The following is a 22,656-nucleotide window of genomic DNA, read 5'->3' on the forward strand; positions in this document are numbered from 1 at the left end:
TCTCATTTTACAGATAGGAAAACTGAAGCTTGGAGAACGTAGGCAAATTGTTGTAAGCCTACAGAGTGAATTATTAGGGGAATGGTATTCAAACGCAGGTAGCCTGATTCCAGACTCTGTACCCTTAATACTGTGTAGGTAGAGTGCCTGGGCAGTGCTTGGCTTGGAGAGGGTTCTTGATACATGCAGAATCACTCAGACCATATGGATCCAGAAAGGACACGCTCTGCCTGGGCCCAGACTAGGCTCCCTGAGTTGCCTCCCAAAGGCTTCCTAGTTGAGGACAGGTAGATTTTGAATAGCCTGTAGAACATGTTGGGAGGTGGGAAGATGCACACACTGCTCTCTTTGCTTTGTGTCAAACACCCCAGGCACGTCCTGCTCAGAGCCTGTGCATTTGGTGTTCCCTCTGCCTGGATTGCTGTTCCCCCAGATAACTTCATGGCTCACTCCTTCATCTCCCTTGGGTCTTTGCTCAAATATCACCTGCACACACAGACCTTTACCCAATAGAGAAAGTTACTCCTTCTCCACTCGTCATATATTCTTTTCCTGATGATTTTTTCCCATAGGGCTTATCACCATCTGACAACAGTTTGCAAAGTGTGGTCTTGCAGATCCCTAAGGTGTGGTATCCCTGACACCCTTTCAGGAGATCCACATGGTCAAAACTATTTTCACACTAATACCAAGATATTATTTGCTTTTTTCACTATGTTAATCTATGCACTGATGGTGCAAAAGCAATGGTGAGTAACAGCTGTAGCATCTTAGCATAAATCAAGGCAGCAACACCAACCTGTGCTAGGAGTTGTTAAAGTCTTTGCTATCACACACTAATGGTTAAAAAAATAACAGAAGCCCGTTTCATTTTATCATTGTCCTTGATGATGCAATAAAAATTATTCATTTGATTAAATCATCACTCAAGTGCATGTCTTTAATTTTCAGATTTTAATTGGAGTGTTTTTCTTTTTTTTTTTAGAGATAATTTTTTAGAGTAGTTTTAGGTTCACAGCAAAATTAAGCAGAAGGGACAGAGATTTCCCATAAACATCCTCCCATAAACTCAATGCACAGCCTTTCCAGCTATCAACATCCCCACAAAGTGGTACATTTGTTACAACTGATGAGCCTACACTGACCCATAATTGTCATCCAAAGTCCACCGTTTATATTAGAGTCACTCTCAGTGTTGTACATTCTAAAGTTTGGAAAAAATATAATGGCATGAATCCTTCATTATAATATCATACACAGTGGATTCACTGCTCTAGAACTTCTCTGTGCTCCACTCATTCATCCCTCCCTTTCCCCTAACCCTTGCCAACAACTCATCTTTTTACTGACTCTGTGGTTTTGCCTTTCCCACAGTGTCATATAATTGGAACCATATAGTATGTGACCTTTTCAGATTGTCTCCTTTCACTTAGTAATATGCAGTTACAATTCCTTCATGTCTTTTCATGGCCTGATAGACTATTTCTTTTTATCACTGAATAAATTTCCATTATCTGGATGCACCACAGTTTATTTATCCATTCACCTACTGAAAGACATCTTGGTTGTTTCCGAGTTTTGGCAGTTATGAGCAAAGCCACTATAAACCTCTGCGTGGAGGTTTTTGCGTAGACATAAGTCTTCAACTCCTTTGGACAAAAAGAATGGAGGGCAATTATTGGACCATATAGAAAAAGTATGTTCAGTTTTGTAAGAAACTGCCAAACTTCCTTCCTTCCTTCCTTCCTTCCTTCATTCCAAGTGGCCGTACCAGTTTATGTCTTTTTAATATTCTATATGATGAAATGGGAAGTATGCCTAAAGCATTTTTGCTGCATGTTGAAGTACAGTGACAGCTGTCTCCAGGAAAAAACACTTCTGTGATTATTTGCATTGCAAGCTGAACAAGCCACTTTTTTCATGGAATGCCATTTTTAAACAGACAAACCTCAGTTACTCCAACATAGATATTTGGTAGACATTTTCACACAAATGAAAGAAATGGGTCTGTCACTTCAAGGAAAACAGCTGATGGTATTTGTTGTCAATCATAAAATTTGAGCTTTTAAGTGAAAGTTAAAATTTTGAAAAACTTCTGTTCACCCTGTGATACTGACAGCTGTCAACAGTAAGAGCCTTTTCTGATATCAGTGGTCATGTTAACAAATGTTACTTCTTGATATTGAATAATAGAATGTGTTAATATTTGGATGATCTGTATAATTCAGGAACAAATACTTTTCAAATGTCTAGTGTATGATGTTTTGAAATCATACATGGGTAAAATTTGAATGTTAATGGAGGACAAAAGGTTCCCTTGACAGTTTCAGATCGCCCATTGCAACTATCTTTTACAACGTGTCAAGGAGAGTCAGGGCTGTTTGTACAAAGAGTTGGAATTGGGGTGGCTGCTCCCTGGCTGTGTGACCTTGGTCAAGTAACTGAACCTCTCTCAGAGCCTGCCCCCTCATCTGGAAACGAGGGTAGTGATAGTTACCGTATACGAATGTGTAGGTATAAGTAAAAGAGCCTGCCTAGACTAGGAAGTTGCCATCAACAATTGCTTGATGACAATAATAACAGCAAACATGCATCGGGTTTTTATCACACGCAGAGCTCTGTTCTCAGCTCTTAAAAATGGCAAGTAGCTTTCAGAGGCGGTAGGAGATGTTGGAAGCAACCAGCTCAGTGCCATTTGGGAAGAAAAGCAAAATCGACACTGCCCGGGGTACCCTAAAGAGAGCAGAGAATAATATTAATTACAATACTAACAGCAAAGATTCGTCTCCCATTTGCACAGTGCTTCACGCTGCACGGAGGATTTCCAAGCTCCCGCACGTTAATTTTCTCAGCTTTAATTTTCTGTGGGGTCGGCAGAGTCATGTCCGCCGTTTAAATGGGGAAACCAGGCTCAGAGAGGGAGAAGGGGTGGCCCAAGCTCACACAGCGGCCAAGTGGCCAAGGATGGAATGTGCACCCAAGAGGGAGAAGCGGCGCAGCGGAGCCCACGAGGGGGCTGTTACCACCCGCTCAGGCCCGCCGAGGATGCGGGCGCGGGCCCGGCGGTGCCAGGGCCAGGTCCCGGCGCCCTCCAGGGACGTTAGACCTCGGGAGGGCTCGGGAGGCGGCGGGAGGCGGGGGTTCGGAGGCGCGGCTCTGAGCGCGGGGCGGGGGCTGGACGCCAGAGAGGCCACCCACCCCTCCTACCCCAGGATCCCCTCCCTCCGCAAACACGCGGTGCCCTTTCTCCCGAGCGCCTGCGGAGCCTGGGCTGGGCGCGGGGGAGGCGGGGGGCATCCCGGTGGGGATCCCGCCCCCCCGCTCCGGCCGCTCGGCGCCCCCACGCCCACGTGAACGCAGGGCCGGCGCGGATCCCAGCCGCGGCACAGCGCGTCCCGGCTCCGCGCGGGTGCCTCCGCCTCTCAGTCCCGGAGCCGGCGCCGCGCGGTCTCTGGCGGGTCCCCACTGCCCGGGCCGGGCGCTTCGCGGGGCTCCGGCTCCTGCATCCGGGCGCAGCGCGCAGGCCGAGGGCGGGCAGGCCGCCGCCGCCGCTCCCGGCGCGGGTGAGTGGGAGCACCGCGGCTCCGCCCGGGCCGGGGCTCTGAGGTCCGGGGCAGGGGGATCCGAGGCCGGCTTGGCCTACGCTGGGGTCAGGTGGGTGGGGCGCCCCCTCCGCCCACGTTCCTATCTCTCCGCTGCTCTTTGTCTCAGCTGCTGCCCCTTAGAGCCGTCGCCTCCTTTCACCTCCAGGCAGCCCTGGTGAGTTTCCTATCGCCTTAGGTACCCCGGGGTCTTCCTGTCCATCTCCCCCTCTTCTCATCCTACCCCTCTATCCGTGGCCTCTGCTTGTGGGCAGGTCTCCATCTCTGCCGGATGCCTGGTCCCTTTCCAGGGCTTCGTTCTGTTCTCTATTAAAGGGTTCATTCCTCCAACTCTGGAGGGACCTGGGTGTGACTGAGACTTCGGCCACCGATGCAGGAGCCTGGGTCCGAAGTTGTGTGCGGTGGTGATGGGGTGTGTGTGTGACTAAATTTATGAATAGGTTTGCCTTTCCAGAGAGGTGTGTGTGGCTGAATGTTTAAATGTGGGAAGGAATTTGGATGTCTGAAGTTTTGAGTCTTGTGTCTCAAGTTGTGTGTGTGTGTGTGTGTGTGTGTGAACTGCAGGACTGCCACTGCCTGTATGGAGTTTAATTTACAAGGAGTGTTATGCAGGGGTGTGAACGTGTGTGTATATGGGGTTGTGTATCCGAAGATGAATGTGTCAAGTGTGTGCATGTGTGTGTTTAGGAATCGTATGATTGATGCTGCTCAGTGGAGTTGCATTTTTTTTAATTGAAATAGATCATGTACAATATTATATGTTACAGGTGTACAGCATAGTGATTTGTAAATTTTAAAGATTATACTCCATTATAGTTATTATAAAATATTGGCTATATTCTGTGTTGTACCTCTTAGTCCCCTATCCCTACATTGCTCCTCCCCCTCCCTCTCCCCGCTGAAAACCACTAGTTCTCTCTACCTGTGAATCTGTTTCTTTTTTATTATACTCACTAGTTTGTCTTAAATTTTAGATGCCACACATAAGTGATATCATACAGTATTTGTCTTCCTTTGTCTGACTGATTTCACTTAGCGTAATACCTGGAGTTGCATTTCTGCAGGTGTGTGGGGTTGTATGTCAAACAGTTCTGTGTCTGCGTGCGGTTGTGTGTATGTCCATTGTCCACAAGAGGTGTGTGAGGTTGTATGTTTAAGTGTGTGTGTGTGATGTGTGATGTATGTGATTTCCTTCTTTTTTCTGCCCCTCCCTCCCTCCTCAGGCCAACAGAGTATTGAGATAAAATGTATGGGAAGCATCCTCCTTTGCCCACTGTAGTTTGCTTCAGCTTTAGAACATAGGCGCTCCTTCCTTTTTCCCCTTGGCTCTGAGGGAAGGGTGGCTGGCACATCTCATCACATCTAAGAATCTGGAGGTTGGGAGAACCAGGTGGGAGACCCATCTTTGAACCCCTGCAGGCACTGGGGGCACTAGAAGGGCCATTTCCTGAGCAGGATACCTAAGAAGCAGGACCAAGATGAGGCCTTGGATCAGGAGATACTAGAGAAGAGAGAACCAACAGTGAGGGGAGAAGCCCCTGGGGGTCCAAGAGAGACTGAGAAAAGCCCAAGTGGAGACCAAGATCCTCGGAAGACCATTTCAAGTCAAGTATTGCTTGGCAAGTAATGCAGACAAGACCAAGCAAAATTGATGGGAAGACATTCTCCCACATCAACAGTTTCCTCTGTCCTTAGTCGTGTGTCTGTTGGATTCCTGCTGTTTATTAACCACGGTTGGCATCTATTTCATGCTCACCAGGTGCTGTTCTAAGCATTACGTGAATTGGGCCATTAAAACCTTGAGAAAGTGACCAGTTCCTGCATGGCAGAGTTGGGTTTGAGATAAAGAGCTCATGTACGCTCTTCCTTTAGGCCAGGGGTCTGCAAAAGTTTTCAGTAAAGGGTCAGAAGGATTGTACAGCCACCCATAAAATCTCTGTCCCAACAACTCAACCCAGCCATTATAGCACAAAAATAACCATTAGACGACAAGTAAGGAATGAGCATGGCAGTGTGCCAATAAAACTTTATTTACAAAAACAAGCAGTGGGCCGGATTTGGCCTTGGGACTATGGCTTGTTTATCTCTGCTCTATACTGTATACTATTTCTTGTAAGGAAGAGACAGAAAATAGACAAAACTACCTCTGGAGTTTTTGTAACTAGTTTGGATCTCAGCTGAACACTCCCTAGGGACCCATGGGCAGCTTCGCACTATTGCTTAGTGACTGGGAACATACATCCTTGAGGCGGGGGAGAAATTTCACATTTTCTTTGTGGTCTGTGGACCCCTGTCTGGGATTTTTCACAACCAGCTGAAAGACACTATTGTGGTTTCAAGTAACAGATCCTTAGGAGTTGGGGTTTGACATTGGGAACCAGGACTTAAACCTGGAGGAAGCAGGGTCTGGAAAGCCAAGGCAGGTGCCCCATCCCTGGGATGTGGGGAGAGTGAAAGAGGACAGGGAAGATAGTGATCTCACCAAAATCTAGGGACTTACCTGCTGGTGGAACTGAGAACTCTGACAGACTCCCAGCCTGATCTGGATGGATTCAGGGCTTGGGGTAGAGCTGGAGATGAGGGTGAGGAGGGGTATCTGAAGCCATGATCCCTCAGAGAGTTGCTGGAGGACACCAAGTTCCCCTTACACGTGCAGCAATCTTGGACATGGCTGAATGCAAAGAGGAGACAGGAAAGTCTGAAGTTAGGGAGTCAGTGCCTGGCACCCCAGAGTGACTCTGAACATCACATCCATCCATCACATCAAAGAAGGATCTGAAGATTTTGAGATTTGCAGAAGTACTTCAAAGATGGATCCTGAAGAACCATTGTGGTCAGGAATCATCACCATTTCTATCCCAAGGCGCTCCCCCGCCCCCAACTCCCATGCATCCTGTTGCTCACTTGGGCATTCACACAGAGCAGCTACATTTATTGGGCACGACCTGTTTGCCAGGCACATGCTGATTTTGTCCCTGTGGAAAGCCCACTTGAGAGCACCTGTAGTCCAGACACCAAACCACATTAATTTGGGGGCCTAGCCCCGAAGTGCCTTGTTTTAAAGCTCTGTAAGCAATTGGTGCTCAGCAAAGGCTTGTTAATTTTGAGTTGGGGCAGCCCTCAATTGCTTGTGATGATCTAGTGAAGTAAGGAGGGGGCTGGAGTCAGAGAATGACAAAAGACACCCATTATATTGTGATCTATTTCTCTGTCTCTCCTTAGCCATGCCTGGGAGTCATTCTAGAGACCTTGATCCTATTCTACCAGGATATGACCCTTGAACCCTTGGCAGCGTTCTCAGGTGGCACATCCCAACAGACCGACATCACCCCTTCCCCATGCCCGGACACTCTGTGTTCCTCACCAGCTTCTTCCATCCTTCCCCAACTCTACCCACATCCTTCTGTCCCATCCCTCACCAGGCCCGGGCCCTTCTGTCTCCCGCAGATAGACGATGAGTAGCCATGGCAACAGCCTGTTTCTGCGGGAGAGTGGCCAGCGGCTGGGCCGGGTGGGCTGGCTGCAGCGGCTGCAGGAGAGCCTGCAGCAGAGAGCGCTGCGCACGCGCTTGCGCCTGCAGACCATGACCCGCGAGCACGTGCTGCGCTTCCTGCTCCGGAACGCCTTCATCCTGCTGACTGTCAGCGCCGTGATCATCGGTGAGTCGTGTGGGAGGGGCAGGCTCTGCCCCTGGAGGGCGGGGACTTGAGGGAAGTTCCCACATTTCCTCCCTCCACTTATTTCCACCTGCACTCGTTCACCATCCCTCCGCCCTAGGACACACTCGCACAAATGGGTGCACACACTCCTGCAAACACAGCTGTATGCGCACACGAGGTCTCATGTATATGCATGTATACCTACATGCGTAAGTATGCACTATACAAACACACAGTTCCTGCATATGAACACACACAAACATAAACACATTTTTATGCATGCACAAAACTTAGAGGTGCAAACACGTGAACTCATACACGTACTTGCATATATATTCTAGAATTTACACATTCATACAAGCACATGCATTCCTCTGCACACGCAGTGGCACACATGTGCTTAAGTACACGTGTACACCCATCCTTGAAAATAGTGGTGTACACATGCAAGTCACACCTATATACACACATAGGAAAAACATGTGCACCTCATGTATATGGGCCCTCATATACAGGCACAGGTACATATACACAGATGAACACACACTGTTACATATGCACGCATATGTGCACATGGATGTGTGCAGACCTTTTCACACAAGCTTACACACATTTCAACAGTCACACATAAATTCATACATTCCACAGTGTACCCACAAACACACACGCTCATGGAATATTTCTCTTTCTCTCATTGCCATCCATACACACCCTTCTTGGGATGGATGGCCTCTCCTTGGGGCTCAGTGACCAAATTCAACTCTGTGGACACCTCATTTTGGCCCTAGGGGTCAGCCTGGCCTTCGCCCTGCGCCCGTACCAGCTCAGCTACCGTCAGATCAAGTACTTCTCTTTCCCTGGAGAGCTTCTCATGCGGATGCTGCAGATGCTGGTGCTGCCGCTCATTGTCTCCAGCCTGGTCACAGGTGAGAGAGCCCAGGCCGATGTTGGCCCCAAGGCCCATCCCAGAGTCCGGGCTCAAACCTGGAGCCAAGGCTGTTCCAAGCACGGGACCACCTCCCCAGCTCAGGCCCTCAGGCGTGGAGTGTATACCTGGCCCTGAGTCCTTGGCCAGAGCCCGATCCCCATCAGACCCGGCTTCCAGAACCCACATAACCCACTGCTTATCTCAGTAACTTCCTGTGCTCTTCCCTGGAGGTGAAGTACCAGCCTGCTAGGGGCTCAGCACCATCTGAGGAAAGGAAGGCTGCTCGGGGCAGTCAGGGAGGGTAGCTGGGACACGGTGTGGATGGTCAAGGGGTGCGATGTGGATGAAGGTGTTTACGATGGAGGTGACAGAATGGTGGGTGGAGGGTGGGGTGGAGGTGCAGATGGACTGGGTGGGGGTTGGCAGACTTTTTCTGTAAAGGGCCAACTAGAAAACATTTTCAGCTTCAGCCATGCAGTCTCTGTTGCAACTCTTCAGTTCTCCTGTTACACAAAAGCAACTGCAGATTAGTACGTAAACAAATGGGCATGGCTGTGTTCTGACACGACTTTATAAAAATGGGCAGTGGGCCAGATTCGGGTGGTTGGTTGCCAGTCTCCAGATTTGGGGACGGGGATGAAGACAAAGGCATGACAGAATGATTTCTTGGGTTGTGTTTTCCTAGAAGCAGAGCCTGGGATGGGGATATTTGCACAAGCAATTTATTGAGGGATAGCTCTAAAGAGAAGCCTATGAGGAAGTGAGGTGAGCAGGATGGGGCAGGGAAAGAAGCTAAGTAGAAATGTGGGTTCAGAAGAAGGCTGGCCTCTCAGCCTGCTCCCATGGGGAGCTTTGGAGCATGAGCATCACTACAGAATTGTTCTCCCCAGCCCTGCCTCCATCTGAATCAAAGAAGCTGGCCTTTTGAATCCCTGTGCCAATCAGTCATAGGTCTCCCATGGGACTTTTGTGAGTAAGTTCCTATTCAAGAGACTTTGGCAGCATGGGCTGTTAGCAGCCAACATGCTCAGCAGTGGAAGCAAAGACATATCAGTCTGGTAAAAGGTGTCTGGATAGGACACCAAAAGTATCTACTACAGACAGTGTATAGTGAGGTGGGTGGGAGGGACGTGGGTAGTAGGATGAAGAGAGGAATGCAAATGAAATTACGGTGCAAAATAAGGGTCAATAGAGGATGGAGTGGGGGCTGAAAATGTCGGCTTGGAGTAGAAGAAGGAAGGTTAGTGTGCGGTGCTTGGGGTAAAGGATGGAGTGGAAGAAGGTGTATTTGGAAAATAGACTGGGGTTGGAAGATGATGATGTGGATAGAAGGATGGTGATGTGAGTGCTGGGTTGAGGCATAGGAGGAGGGAATGCTCAGTGGAATGATTGTGGCGGTGTGGGGAGGGTGGACCAGTGGATGGGAGAGTGGGTGGTGGGGTGTGGACAGGGCTGCTTGGGGCTGCACCACTTGTCCTCCAGGTATGGCATCCCTGGATAACAAGGCAACAGGGCGGATGGGGATGCGGGCAGCTGTATACTACATGGTGACCACAGTCATCGCCGTCTTCATCGGCATCCTCATGGTCACCATCATCCATCCTGGGAAGGGATCCAAGGAGGGGCTGCACCGCGAGGGCCGGATCGAGACCATCCCCACGGCTGATGCCTTCATGGATCTGGTCAGGTGATGTCCTTTCTAATTTTGATGGATATTCTGATCGTACATGTAATAGCCTGCACTCAAGGGAGACTAAGGGGACATGTGACACTCAAGTTAAGCCTAGTTTTACTGGTACCCATTTTCTGTCCTGGAGCCTTGCATAAATCCTCTGAGAGCAGCTTACTCCTAGGATATGACCTTTTGACCCTTAGGCTAGGGAGGCTATAATTACAGCATCTTGGGATGGGCTCAGGACTGGTGGTGTTGACCTGTTGTTCCCCAAATCCACTGGAAGGTGAACTATTTGCTTAGAGTAGCAAGATTTCGCCTGCCAGAATCAAGGCTGGCCATGGTTCTACTCTAGTCACTGACTTTGGAGGAACCTAGCGTTGGAGTTCAGGAGCTCTGTGTGTGTGTGTGTGTGTGTGTGTGTGTGTGTGTTTTGAGACATGCGTGGCACATGTGTATGAACTGAAGTCCCTGAAGTGGCTTAGAGTCCTACTAGAGGGCTCAGACAGAATTTAGATTTGAGGTCCATCTGCACCCCTTAGCACCTGTGTGGCTTTGGATAACCTACATAAATTCTTTGTGCTTTGGCTTCTTTGCATGTAAAATGGGACGCCAGTAGCACTCACTTCTAGGGTTATTGTGGTGTTTAAATCAGATCACATAGGTAAGACGCTTAGCTCAGTGCCTGGGCTAGAGTCGGGGTTGACATGTTGGCAGCCATGATCACTGTTGCTACTATTATTACTCTCATCACCCTAGATTCTCTTCCAAGGTCTAACCACCTTCATTCATCTCATGTTTTTCTGCAGAAATATGTTTCCGCCCAACCTTGTGGAGGCCTGCTTCAAACAGGTCAGGGGGAAGGACACAGTCTGATCAGGAGGTTTGGAGGGTGGGAGGAGCTTGCTACTGAGTGAATGGTCCGGGAGTGAGGGGTGGGAAGAAGGACCTGACAGAGCACTGTCTAGGGACTTCTGGAAGAGTCTGAAAGAAAGACTGGGCTTCCTATTGTTGTGGTGATCAAGGGAAGGTTAGACAGAAGGACTTCTGCCAAGGTCTGCCTGGGGATGGTACTGAGGGAGGAACCAAGTCTTCTGATTATAGATAGTTGAGGAGACAGTCCTCCAAACCTGTTTGAGCATTGCCCAGGGAGCTAGTGAAAAATGCAAAATCTACATATTTCTCTCATGCATTAGTTGTTCACTCCCTCACTTATCTACTTATCCACTCAATCCACTCTGCATTGGTCAAATCATTCATTCAGGGAATTGAATAAGACTCTCCAGAGTGTAGGAGCTAGGAATTAGTATTGTAAAGAAATATCTCCAGGAGATTCTGATGTATCTGCTGAATTGAGTTTGGGCCAATATCTCCATATTTCAGTTTAAGACGCAGTACAGCACGAGGTTGGTAACCAGGACCATTGTGAGGACAGATAATGGATCTGAGCCAGGCACCTCCATGCCTTCTTCATCCTCCATGGAGAATGAAACCAGCCTCCTGGAAAACGTCACACGGGCCTTGGGCACCCTGCAGGAGGTGCTGAGCTTTGAGGAGACTGTGCCTGTGCCTGGCTCAGCCAATGGCATCAATGCCTTGGGTCTTGTGGTCTTCTCTGTGGCCTTTGGGCTGGTCATCGGCGGCATGAAACACAAGGGCCGTGTCCTGCGGGACTTCTTCGACAGCCTCAATGAGGCTATTATGAGGCTGGTGGGCATCATTATCTGGTGAGTGCTGGGCTGTGATGGGGGCAGGGGATGGTGGTAATGGTGCACGGGAAGGATGTTGCCAGCTCTGAGAAGTCAGATGGTGGGGCAGCTGCTGAAGTGGTTGTTGGGACCACTTGGCCAGTCATTTATATGTACATTGGTTAATTCACTCACTTATTTATTCACTCATTTGCTCATGAATTTATTCATACCTTTCTGCAGTGATTTATTCACTCATTGACTCCCTTGTTCATCTGATTTATTCACTCATTTATTCATTTAATACTTTTTCTTCCATGCATTATTCATTCACTCCCTAACTTATTTATCCATCTATAAATTCTTCTGTAGATTGACCAAACTGTCCATTCACTCATTTATTAATTTGTATTCATTCTTCCATGCACTGGTTCACTCATCTTATCATTCATTTATTCATTCTTCTGTGCACTGGTTAATTCATTCATTTGCTCATAAATTCATTCACAAACTCATCCATGCATTAGTTAATGCATTGACGGAATGATTGATTTACTATGTCATTTATGTATCAGACTCATTCTATGACCTATCTCTGCATTTGTTATTCTCTCATTCACTTAGTCAGATATTCCCTGCATTCATTCACTCATTTGCTTAATACACTTATTCATTCACCCACCCATTATTCATGTCTCATTTGCTTATTTTCTTACTCATTTATCCACTCTCTCATTATTTCATAATTGATTGATTGATTGATTCATTCATTCTTTAAACTCCATCCCTCACTCAGCAGATATTTTCCTAGGCTGACTTTGTTTTGAACTCTGGAATGCAGAGATACATTGAATTCAGTCCTTGTCCTCAAGGACCTCACAAAGTCTTGGAGGAGACAGACACATATTAGATGAATATAATATAAGGTGAAAGGTTCTGTAGTCAAGAGACATTAAAAAATTATAGGGAAGTAAGCAGCCAGTGAGGGATATGCAGTGAGCTCTGCCTGGGAAGGGGAGGAGGAAGTCATGGAGAAGTCCACCTCTGAGTTGGGCCTTAAAAGGTGAGTAGGAATCCAAGAAGATGGGAAAAAGGAAGAGGCACTTCAAGCAGAGGGGGTAGAACATGCAAAGCTTGAAAGAACCTGAGTTGTTTGGAGAAAATCGAGGAGTTGAAGAAGGTGGGAGTGTAGGATAAGGTGGGAGTCGTGGTGGAGGATGTTAACAAGGCTGTTTGGTCCCAAACCGGGGAAGACTGTACATCATCCCAAATAATTTGAAATTTGCACAGGGTGCTAGAGGCTACACTGAGAGCTTGGAAAAGCAGCTGAGGGAATTGGGAGGGGAAGCTTATTAAGGATAAGCAAGAAGATTGAAGAGAAGTATTGAAAGCTCAACTGAATTGGGAACCATGAGTTTATAGTCTTATCATTGGCATGTTTGGAAAAATAGCCATATGTGCCTGGTAGCTGAGACTAGGAGGAAAAATGTCATATGCAATTGATCCAGAATTGAGGAATTTTGCAGAAGATGAAAGGGAAGGATGGAGATGAGGGAGTTGGAAAGGGAGTTTGCAGAGTATTCATAGAGGTAGGTCTAGTGCTGAAGACAACTCAGCAACCACCCACCAGGGGCAACCCCGAGCCCAGAGTGGGAAACACAGGCGCGGCTGGCGGAGTCCCCTGTATCCTCACTGCCACAACCTTAGGTTGGATTTCATCGTTTCTGACCCAAGCTATTGCACCAGTTTCCCGTGTGATCCCTACCTCTTCCAACACCCCCCCCCATAACAGCACCAGGTGTAGACTTTAATTTCTAAAGAGAGAAATAAGAAATGAAGCCTGGTGACGGGTGAATTATGGCACTGCTGGCAGAAACTCACAAAACTAAGCAATGGGCTGGTTTGTGGGGAAAACAAGTGAGCCCCTGATGAATTTGCTTCTTCTGTCTTCTCTACTGTCACTTTTCATTCACTGCCCCAGCCACACTGGTTTTTCTCTCTGCTCCTCCATACTCCTAACTCATGTTTATCTCAAGGTCTTTGCACAGTGCCCACAATACTCCCCCCTCAGATATACATGGTTCCTTGTCATAATTCAGGCCTCAGCTTAAATGTCATCTCTTCAGAGAAGCCCTCCCTGACCACTCGTTCTTAAGCAGCCCCACTCAGTGACTCTCTTTTGCAGTTATCACCACTTGAAGTTTTTAATTACGTATTTCTCTGTATATTGCATATCTTCTCCATTAGAAGTAAGCACCATGAGGGCAGGGACAACGTGACTGGAACATAATGGGTGCTCAATAAATACTTGCTGAGTGAATGAATAAATAGATAGTTTGGGAAAGCAGGCTGTTGGAGATGTCTGTGGGGAATCCAGGTGAAGTAACTTGGGGCTGGTGAATGAGTGAGAATATGCACTTACAGGAAAGAGTAAATAGGGGCACACAGGTTACAAACGTAGAGTAAAGAGTTGGGAGCAGCGTATAAGGGAAGTGAGAAGCCCAGAGATAGGGAGTGTCTGTGCAATGTCTAGGGAAGGAATGCTGAAGACAGTGATTATTTGGGGAGACTTGAATGGGGAAGTGGGTGAAAGAGGACCTTACAAGAGTGTATGTCTTGGAGCTGTAGGAACTTTTCTGCTCTCTGAGGGTGGGCCGTGGGTAAGCAGGAAGAGAAGCTGGGATGTGTTTGTGGGATCTAGCGCCATTTATTATTGTGTGGGGAAGGTTGGAGTGAAGTAGAATGCTGAATGGTCAGGGAGTTGCCTCGCTCCAGGGTCTATGTGGGGGGAGCCTTGGGGATGCTAGTTCCAGGCTTGTAGGGGAGGTCATGAGGAAGGCCTGACAGGTGTCTGGCTTGGCCCAGGTATGCACCTGTGGGCATCCTGTTCCTGATTGCTGGCAAGATCCTAGAGATGGAAGACATGGCTGTCCTGGGGGGTCAGCTGGGCATGTACACCTTGACTGTCATCGTGGGTTTGTTCCTTCATGCCGGTGGTATCCTGCCCCTCATCTACTTCCTCATCACCCATCGGAATCCTTTCCCCTTCATTGGGGGCATACTGCAGGCCCTCATCACCGCCATGGGCACGTCTTCCAGGTATGGCCTTGTCCCCCACCACTGGTACCCTTCCTAGGTTCATTCTTTGTCTTTCTCAGGCTCTCCCGGGAGTCCTGCCCTTCCTGCCACTACAGAACCTAATCTGGGCTGTATAGGAATGTCAGGGGCTCTTGGAAGTCTCCATTTGCTCAACATCTAGGCACCAATCGTTGTCCTGGGATGGGTCTCCTGACTCTTTGTTCTCTGTTTTCTGGTTTCTCCATTTAACATGGAGGGAGAACCAGCTGCCAATTTTGGGGTTAGGACAAAGTTTCTAACATGCCCCATGTTCTTAGTCATTTTCTAGCTCAGAGGGTCTCATTTCCCCTTGAGATGACCTCTGGAAACTCTCTTGGCTTCTTCCTTTTTTTTTTTAAATTCGATTCAGGGGGTTAATAAAGAGCTCCCCTTTGCCCCATCATCCAAATTCAGAATGATTTGAGAGGTATTACTAGAGCCAACCAGATGGAAGAAAATTATCATTTTTTATTGCTCACAAAACACTGATTGGGAAATGTGCCTTTTGATCTGTGGCCAAGTAGGATTGGTGCCATTGTATCCCAGAATTCAACTCAAGTGGTTGCCACAGATGTGGACACCGAAGGATCCTCTTTGTGGGTCCAGGCTTCTCATTGGATGACATGAAGCTGACCAGACAGGACCCATGTTTTATAGACCAGTTGATCCCAGGTGGGGAGAGAGACCTAGAAGTTTAGTGTAACTGAGGTCACTCCCTAGTGAACATGGAAAGTGGGGAATAGGGGTCTTCTGTAACACCCTCTCTTAGCCCTGATGGGTGGGAGCTCATAAGACCCTTAGTATCCATTCTGGGAGTGAATAGTTAGAGCAGTGGCATGAACCAATGTCTAGTGAGTAGGCTTAAACTATTGAATTTAAGTGGGTCAAAAGACCTTCAGCCTTGGGGACCTCATTGCTGTGTGCTTTCTGTGTCAGGAGTCCCTCTCCCCCATGCACGGTTACCAGCTTCTGAAATGTCATATGCCTGCCATCTTCCCCTTCCACTAGCCCCCACCCTGTCTCCCAGTGTTCTCATGGGGGGGGCCTTCCCTTGGCCCATTGCCACCCCGTGTGCTCAGCCCCTGGGGCTCTCTCCCCCAGCTCTGCGACACTGCCCATCACTTTCCGCTGTCTGGAAGAGGGCCTGGGCGTGGACCGCCGCATCACGAGGTTCGTGCTGCCCGTGGGGGCCACCGTCAACATGGACGGCACTGCCCTCTATGAGGCCCTGGCTGCTATCTTCATTGCCCAAGTCAACAACTACGAGCTCAACCTGGGCCAGATCACAACCATCAGGTGAGCAGCCCTTGGGTGTTTCCTGCCACAAGGTGGGACCGAAGAAGCCATCAGCTTGGCCGAGGAGGAGGGAGCTACGGCTGGAGGTAAAGATGTTGGAGAGGGTATGTGGGAAGGGTCTAGTCACCCATGCTGGAAGAGGTTAAAGGTGAGACTTTGCAACCTGAGGCTGATGTTCAGGTCAGTTCTTCTCTCACATGCTATTGTGATAGATCCTTTGGTCCAGTGTTTTCCAAAGTATGGCTGGTGCATCCTAATAACTGAGATTCTTGTTATAAATATGGATTACTGGGCCCCATCACCCAGCAGTTTCAATTTAGTCATTCTAAAAATAACAGCAAAGATTGTCACCTCCTTCAGATCTTTGCTCCAGTGTCCCCCTTTCAGGGACGCATTCCCTGAATATCCTATTTAAAACTGCATGTCTGGACTTTCTTAGGCTGAACCATTTCCCCTTAGAACCATGTGCCTTAGTATATATTTTACTATTCATCTTGCTTATTGCTTGCTCCCTCCCCCCACCACTAGAATGTAAGCTCCATTTTGAGCAGGGATTTTTTTTTCCTGTGGGAATTTGTTTTAGGTGTTTAGCACATGGTAAATGCTCAATAAATATGAGTTGAAGGAGCGAATTTGTTGAAGGCTCTGTAAACAGTCTTGTGCAAAGTGCCTCTGTGCCCATTAGTTTGATCCTCTTAAGACCCCATGAGGTGGATAGAATTATCATTATTGTTTTAGAGGGGAAGAAATGGAAGTTGAGGCAGGTTAAGTTACTTGCCCAAGATCACATAATAGGAAGCGGTGGGTTCTTGAACCAGTGTTGTTAACTGCAGAGCACAGGATGGGAGGAGGGATGGATGAGGAGTGGGAGGAAGGAGCATGCATTTAAGGAGCTGGGCTGGGAAACAGGGGTACCTGTGGGCAATGGTGTGAGATTCTCCTGCCCAGGTGGAGAGTCTGAGTCAACAGACTCTACCTTCTTCTGTCCCACAATCAGCAACCTCTTGATGTCTTCATGTGGGCATGAAGTACTTGGAGTTCATGGGGCTGTGGTTCTCTATTCCCCATGGCCCCTGAAACAGGTCTCATAAATACTGGATATTGGAGGACAGCCTCATGTCCAATCAGCCAGAAAATATTTATTGTAGTAGTACTGACTTGGTCCCAGGATCTGGGAATATAGCTGTGAGCAATACACTCATGGTCCTGTATTAGGTCTGTTTGGAAATCACATGACGCAGACAATTCTGGATTTGTGGAAGGCTTCATTGAGGGTTTTCCTCATGGCTTGAGCTCCTGGTAGTAAGGACTCTGCACGGACTCCCAACAAAGGCTGACTGGGATGTGCTGGACACAACTCTCCAACGCTCTATTCTTATGCAGGAATTTTTTGAAAGAAAAAGAGATTCAGTGTGACTCCTGTGCTGATAGAGGCCCAGGGGTCAGTTTATTAGATTGTCTCCATATCCTTAGGAAAAGCAAACTTGGAAAGATTTGCAGTAATTTTGTGGGTGTGGGTTTGCCTTTGTTTGTTGCCTCCTTGCCCAAATATTCATTTGGTATCTACATGCCAGGCATTGTGCTTGGCACTTGGAGGACCTAAAGAGGTGAGAGTCATGAACCCTGCTTGGAAGGAGTCCCCAGTCTATTAGAGGAACCATAAATAAATTAAACATTCCCACGTGGTCTGCTGAGTGCTGTGTTGGGGAAGCCAAGTGCTGTCGGGGTGGGGGGGACACCTGACCCAGCCTTGAAGAGGAGGCAGTGAGTGAAGCCCTCATAGACAGGTAACACCAGAACTGAATGTGGAAGGAGGGATAGGACCTGGCCAGGTGAAAAGGAAGGACATGGGTAAAGCGAATCATGACATTTGAGAGCAGTGGATCTCAAAGTAGACCAGCAGCAGCAGTCTCTGGGAACTCGCTGGAAAATGTAAATTCTTAGACCTCACTGCAGTCCTAATGAAGCAGAAATTCTGGGATAGAGCCCAGCTGTCTGTATTTTAACTAACCTTCTAAGTGATTCAGATGCACAGTTAAGTTGGAGAACCACTAGGGGGCTCACTAAGGCTGGGGCTTAGCGGGAATGTGGGGGAGTAGAAGGACATGGGTCCAGAAAGGTGGCAGGGGCAACCTCAGGAAGCCCCCAGTGCCAAAGTTCCAACCTAACAGCAAATATTAAAAAAAAATGTGTTGAATGCTTTCTAAAGGGCAAGTTCTGTGAGGGGTGAAGAAAAAAATAAGACATGGTTCCTGAACCTAGGGAAGATCCAGTCTAATGAAGGAAAAAGCCACACAAATGATTGTGATGAGGATGATGATGACAGTGATGGTGATGATGATGTTGATTATGGAGGTGATGGTGGTGATGATAGTGATGGTGGTAATAATCATGTTGCCTTCTGCCTCAGGGGGCATCATCGAGGTTACTGAGTGTGAATGGACCCAACTTTCTGCTCCCACAACTCTAATGTATTGTGGTATATACATCCATCCATGCTTCCTTCCCCCTGGTCTCAGTTTAAACTCTGTTCAAAATTCATTCCTCTGCCACCCCCAAATCTCGTTCCTCTTATCTTCTCACTCTGTCCCCTATTCCATTGCTTATTTGTATTTTCAACTCCATTGCCTCTACTTGACCTTTCTCTATCGCATGTGAAGCCATGCTGATGTCTCTCACATATTATAAAAATAGAGACTTTATACCTAGAATGCTGATGATATCAGGGAAGCTGGACTCCAGTGCCCATGCTCTTTAGTGGAGCATCCCACTCTCCCCGACAGCTATATGCCCCTCTTGGCTACATAGGGATTGTGAATGAAAGCAGGTACCACAACATCACATAGCATAGTACAAAGCTGGCTTGGTTGGAAATACTTATAACTAGGGTCCCCAGCAGGATAGAGTGCTCTCTCTTTTTATAGGGGTTCTAGAGACCACCCTGTAAATAAGGAGAACACTCTGAACTTGGGTCTCAATGTCTTAGGGGATGTTCAGGGACACTGCTTACATCTGGACCCTATGGCTGATACCAGTGCCTAGACCCCCAGAGATTGCCGCTGGGTCCTCCTTCAAACAATCTTTGGCTGGAGTATAGGAAGCCTTTTCTAGGGGAAACCAAGGATGCAGTGAAGATGATAGAAAATAATTTCAAAGGAACACATTTTTATTTGCTTGTCTGTCTAAGTTAGGGTCCCAGACATTGCAGTGGGCACTTTTCATGGGAAGCTTTGATATCTTTTGGAGTAGGGAAGTCATCAAAAAAGGTAAGGATGGGAGATTTGGAGGAGTGCTCTTAAATGGACCAGGGAACTGAGCATCACTTCTAGTTTTTTCCTAAGAGTCTATGGAAAGAGCTTTGTGGCAATGGCCAGCTTGAGACCCATCAGGCAATGCTTCAGAATTTAGTGGCAGATTGCGTTTGGATGGTTGGGGATTCCTAGCTTGGACCAAATCCAAAACTTAACCCAAAGAAGTTTGAGTTGGCTTCTTGGATCCAGGTAGAATTACCTCATCCCTTTGAGAGCATGATGCCTGCCTCCCAAGGGCATGCCCAGATCACTGCTTATGCCAGGGCCAGCTCTTGGAAGAGATATTCTCTCTCACTTAGGATAATGGTAATAGTCATTCCTGGAACTCCATTCTCAAAGTACTGTTATCTCTTGATGCTCATAATAACCCCTCAAGTGAGGTATATGTCTTTCATTCTGTAGATGAAGAAGTGTAGACTCTGAGTTTATGTCCAAGGGTGTATAGCTGATGAATAAAGTCTGCTGGACCCAAAAGTCCATTCTCTGTTCACCAACCCAAGTGTTTGCTCAGTCACTGTTCTGATAGAGGCATCATCTGGGTTAAGCATCCTGAGTAGCTCCAATGTTCACGATTATAGAATTTGGGAAGGGTCTTCAGAGGTCTCCAGGAAGAGGGGCTTCAACCTCAGGGCCCTAACACCTTTCCTGGCAAGCTCAGTGGTTTTATAATTTTTCTTAGCACACCTGCTCGGCATCTGAATTGATGCTGGAGCTAAAATCTAGCCTACTTCTTGATCTGGTCTGACCCTCTACTTAATGGTGGACCACCATCTTTTTCGTTTGCTATGTGTCTTATCTTTAGTTTTCCCAAACCATATGTATGTAAATGTATAATTTTTAAAAAATTTACTCAACACTATAGACAGTTTTTTCCTTTAGACTCTAAACTTGGCCCACCTTCCAGAGTTCCATTCTTGGCAACTGGACCTGTCTATACTGATCCACCTACTTCTAGTCTATGCATACACAGGAAACTCAAGCTCCTGTTTCACAATTGCTGCCCGAGTTGATTCTTCTGCCCTCTTTCAGCCCCCAGAGGCAGCTGGTTAAATCCCTGCTCTTGGACCTGAAATATTAGTTGTTTGAACCTGAAAACATCCATCATTGGGTGGACGGTCCAACCAGATCCCAGCCAAGGTCGAGGGGACCTATTTGCACTGGCATTCAATGAAAAACACTCTGGATTTGCTTTCTATTTGGGGGAATTTGATTTAAGGTTTCCCGGGGAACTGGCCCCTTCCCTTCTGTTGTGTCCCTTCTTACACTGCCTCATCTCTCCCTCCCCTCCTCCTGCCTCCCTGTGTTCTCTCTCCATGTGCAGTATCACGGCTACAGCAGCCAGTGTTGGGGCTGCTGGCATCCCCCAGGCGGGTCTGGTCACCATGGTCATTGTACTCACCTCGGTCGGCCTGCCCACCGAAGACATCACGCTCATCATAGCTGTGGACTGGTTCCTGTGAGTGCCTGCAGACTCTTGAACCCCCTGCTTTCCCTGTGGGACTCACCACCCACGGTCTCTCATTCCAGCAAGGACAGAATTCTAGCATTCTAGAGTGAAAATGGGGCCTTGGAAAATACTACAAGCCATTGCCTTTGGATCCCAAATTCCATAGTTAACCTTGGGAAGCAAGGCAGGGAGGAGATAAGCCATGAGGGCTTTACCCATCATCCAGAAAAGGCCTGTTACACCCGCTTTATATAGAAGTCAGAAAAGGGTGATCCATGGAGGCAGCGTGGCTTGCAAACGTTTTTTAAAAATTCTTGACTTTTAAAAACATATACTTTTTTTTTTTCCATATAAAAGTCTGGACTTTTGTCCCAACATGGGAACTGTCAGCTGGATCTGACGCCCATTCAGATGGTCTCCTGGGCTTATTTACTCACAGTGGTTTCCTTCCTCATCCAATGTACTGTTCAGCTCATGACCCCTAATTTTCTGTATCAGATGATTCCATTTTTTAAAAGAATTGCATTGCTAAGGTCAAACTTGAGCATATCAGAGCTTGGTCCAACCTGCATTCGTTAGGAGGGGAAATGGAGGACAAAGAGAGGGAGGGACCTGTTTGGGAATACGTGGTTGTGGATTGAACTGAAATGTGAGCCCCAACTCCCAGGCACAAGTAGTCCCCCGCTGATTCACCCTCTTCTCTGCGGAGTTCCTCAAACTTTGACTAAAGGCAGCCTCTCTCTCCCCTTCCCTCCCCAGTGACCGACTTCGCACGATGACCAATGTGCTGGGGGACTCCATCGGAGCGGCTGTCATTGAGCATTTGTCTCAGCGGGAGCTGGAGCTGCAGGAGGCTGAGCTCACCCTCCCCAGCCTGGGGAAGCCCTACAAGTCGCTCATGGCACAAGAGAAGGGGGCGTCCAGGGGACGAGGAGGCAACGAGAGTGCCATGTGAGGGCCCCCAGCTCTGCCGTCCAGAGGGAAGCAAAGGGGCCCGGGGAGGTGTTCCTGGGGAAGACCCACTTCCTGAGTGACTGTGCAATGAACACACATCTTCTTTCCAGCGTGTTTGGGGGAAAATGACATAAAGGAGCAGGACTGAAAAATGTCTAAGGTGTTTGTTTCTCTCTGAGCATATGCTGAGAATTTGTGGGAGGGCTGTGAGCAAGGCAGGGGAGGAAATGTTTTCCCTGGGATTGGGGGTAAGGGAAGCTTCAGGTTCAACAAGGTGAGGGATCAGCTCATGTTCCTCAATTTCTCAAGGACTGGTGGAACTGCAGAAGGTAAAGGAAAACCACTGTTTCTCATAATAAAACCATATCCATGGCCTCTGTGTCAGAGCTCCCCAAGATCACCTTCAGGTTCGATAATATGATACAAGAACTCACAGAACTTGAAAAAGCTGTGATGCTCACATTTATGGTTTATTGCAGTGAAATGACACAGATTAAAATCAGCAAAGGCATAAAGTGACTGGGACAGGGGCCAAGAGAGACCAGGTGTGAGCTCCCAACTGCGCTCTCCCAGTGGAACTGCATGGGCAGCACTTAATTCTCCCAGCAACGATGGGTGACAACACGTATGAAGCCAACCAGGGGAGCCCACCTGAGCCTTGGTGCCCAGAGTTTTCATCAAGGTCTGTCACCTAGGCGTTGGGTACCCTCTGACCTGCATGACTCATTCTTTAGTTCCCTCAGAGGTCAAACTAATACAGCACTGCCCAGGGCCTCAGGTGAACAAAAGCAGGTATTCACCATCAGCTACACTGTCAGCATAGGCCACCTGGCTTGGCTTAAGGCCCTAGGTAAACAGAAAGACTTTTATCTGGCAGGATAGTCCAGAGGCTCAGAGATCATCTTTCAGGAGGCTGTCTAGGGCCAGTCCTTTCTTTGGGTTGTGCAGGCTTTGAGCGCCCCTTATTCTCTGCGTGAACCCT

General features: G+C 47.9%; 1 protein-coding gene across 3 annotated transcripts; it reads left to right on the plus strand.

The window, feature by feature from the left end:
• Positions 1-3,172: 3,172 nt before the first annotated feature.
• SLC1A6 (solute carrier family 1 member 6) lies at positions 3,173-21,828 on the plus strand. Of its 3 annotated transcripts, XM_072947498.1 has the most exons (11): positions 3,173-3,563; positions 6,825-6,903; positions 7,050-7,261; positions 8,050-8,187; positions 9,672-9,876; positions 10,671-10,713; positions 11,245-11,588; positions 14,415-14,648; positions 15,768-15,962; positions 20,595-20,729; positions 21,480-21,828. In XM_072947498.1, exons 3-11 carry the CDS (start codon positions 7,057-7,059, stop codon positions 21,673-21,675), a joined length of 1,695 nt encoding a protein of 564 aa, XP_072803599.1. In that variant the 5' UTR covers positions 3,173-3,563; positions 6,825-6,903; positions 7,050-7,056; the 3' UTR covers positions 21,676-21,828. The 3 variants fall into 3 exon arrangements, with proteins under 3 accessions (XP_072803599.1, XP_072803600.1, XP_072803598.1); XM_072947499.1 differs by lacking the exon at positions 6,825-6,903 and having other exon boundaries at positions 3,173-3,759; XM_072947497.1 differs by lacking the exon at positions 6,825-6,903 and having other exon boundaries at positions 3,174-3,563.
• Positions 21,829-22,656: the final 828 nt, after the last annotated feature.

Source organism: Vicugna pacos, chromosome 22 (assembly GCF_048564905.1).
Source record: "Vicugna pacos chromosome 22, VicPac4, whole genome shotgun sequence".
Taxonomy (NCBI): Eukaryota; Metazoa; Chordata; class Mammalia; order Artiodactyla; family Camelidae; genus Vicugna; species Vicugna pacos.

Excerpts from the sequence above, each read along its gene's own strand:
- SLC1A6 (XM_072947499.1), top strand. The coding sequence starts at position 7,057 with ATGAGTAGCCATGGCAACAGCCTGTTTCTGCGGGAGAGTGGCCAGCGG. Across the intron at positions 7,262-8,049 it reads TGTCAGCGCCGTGATCATCG|GGGTCAGCCTGGCCTTCGCC; the intron begins GTGAGTCGTGTG and ends TTTTGGCCCTAG. Across the intron at positions 11,589-14,414 it reads CTGGTGGGCATCATTATCTG|GTATGCACCTGTGGGCATCC; the intron begins GTGAGTGCTGGG and ends GGCTTGGCCCAG.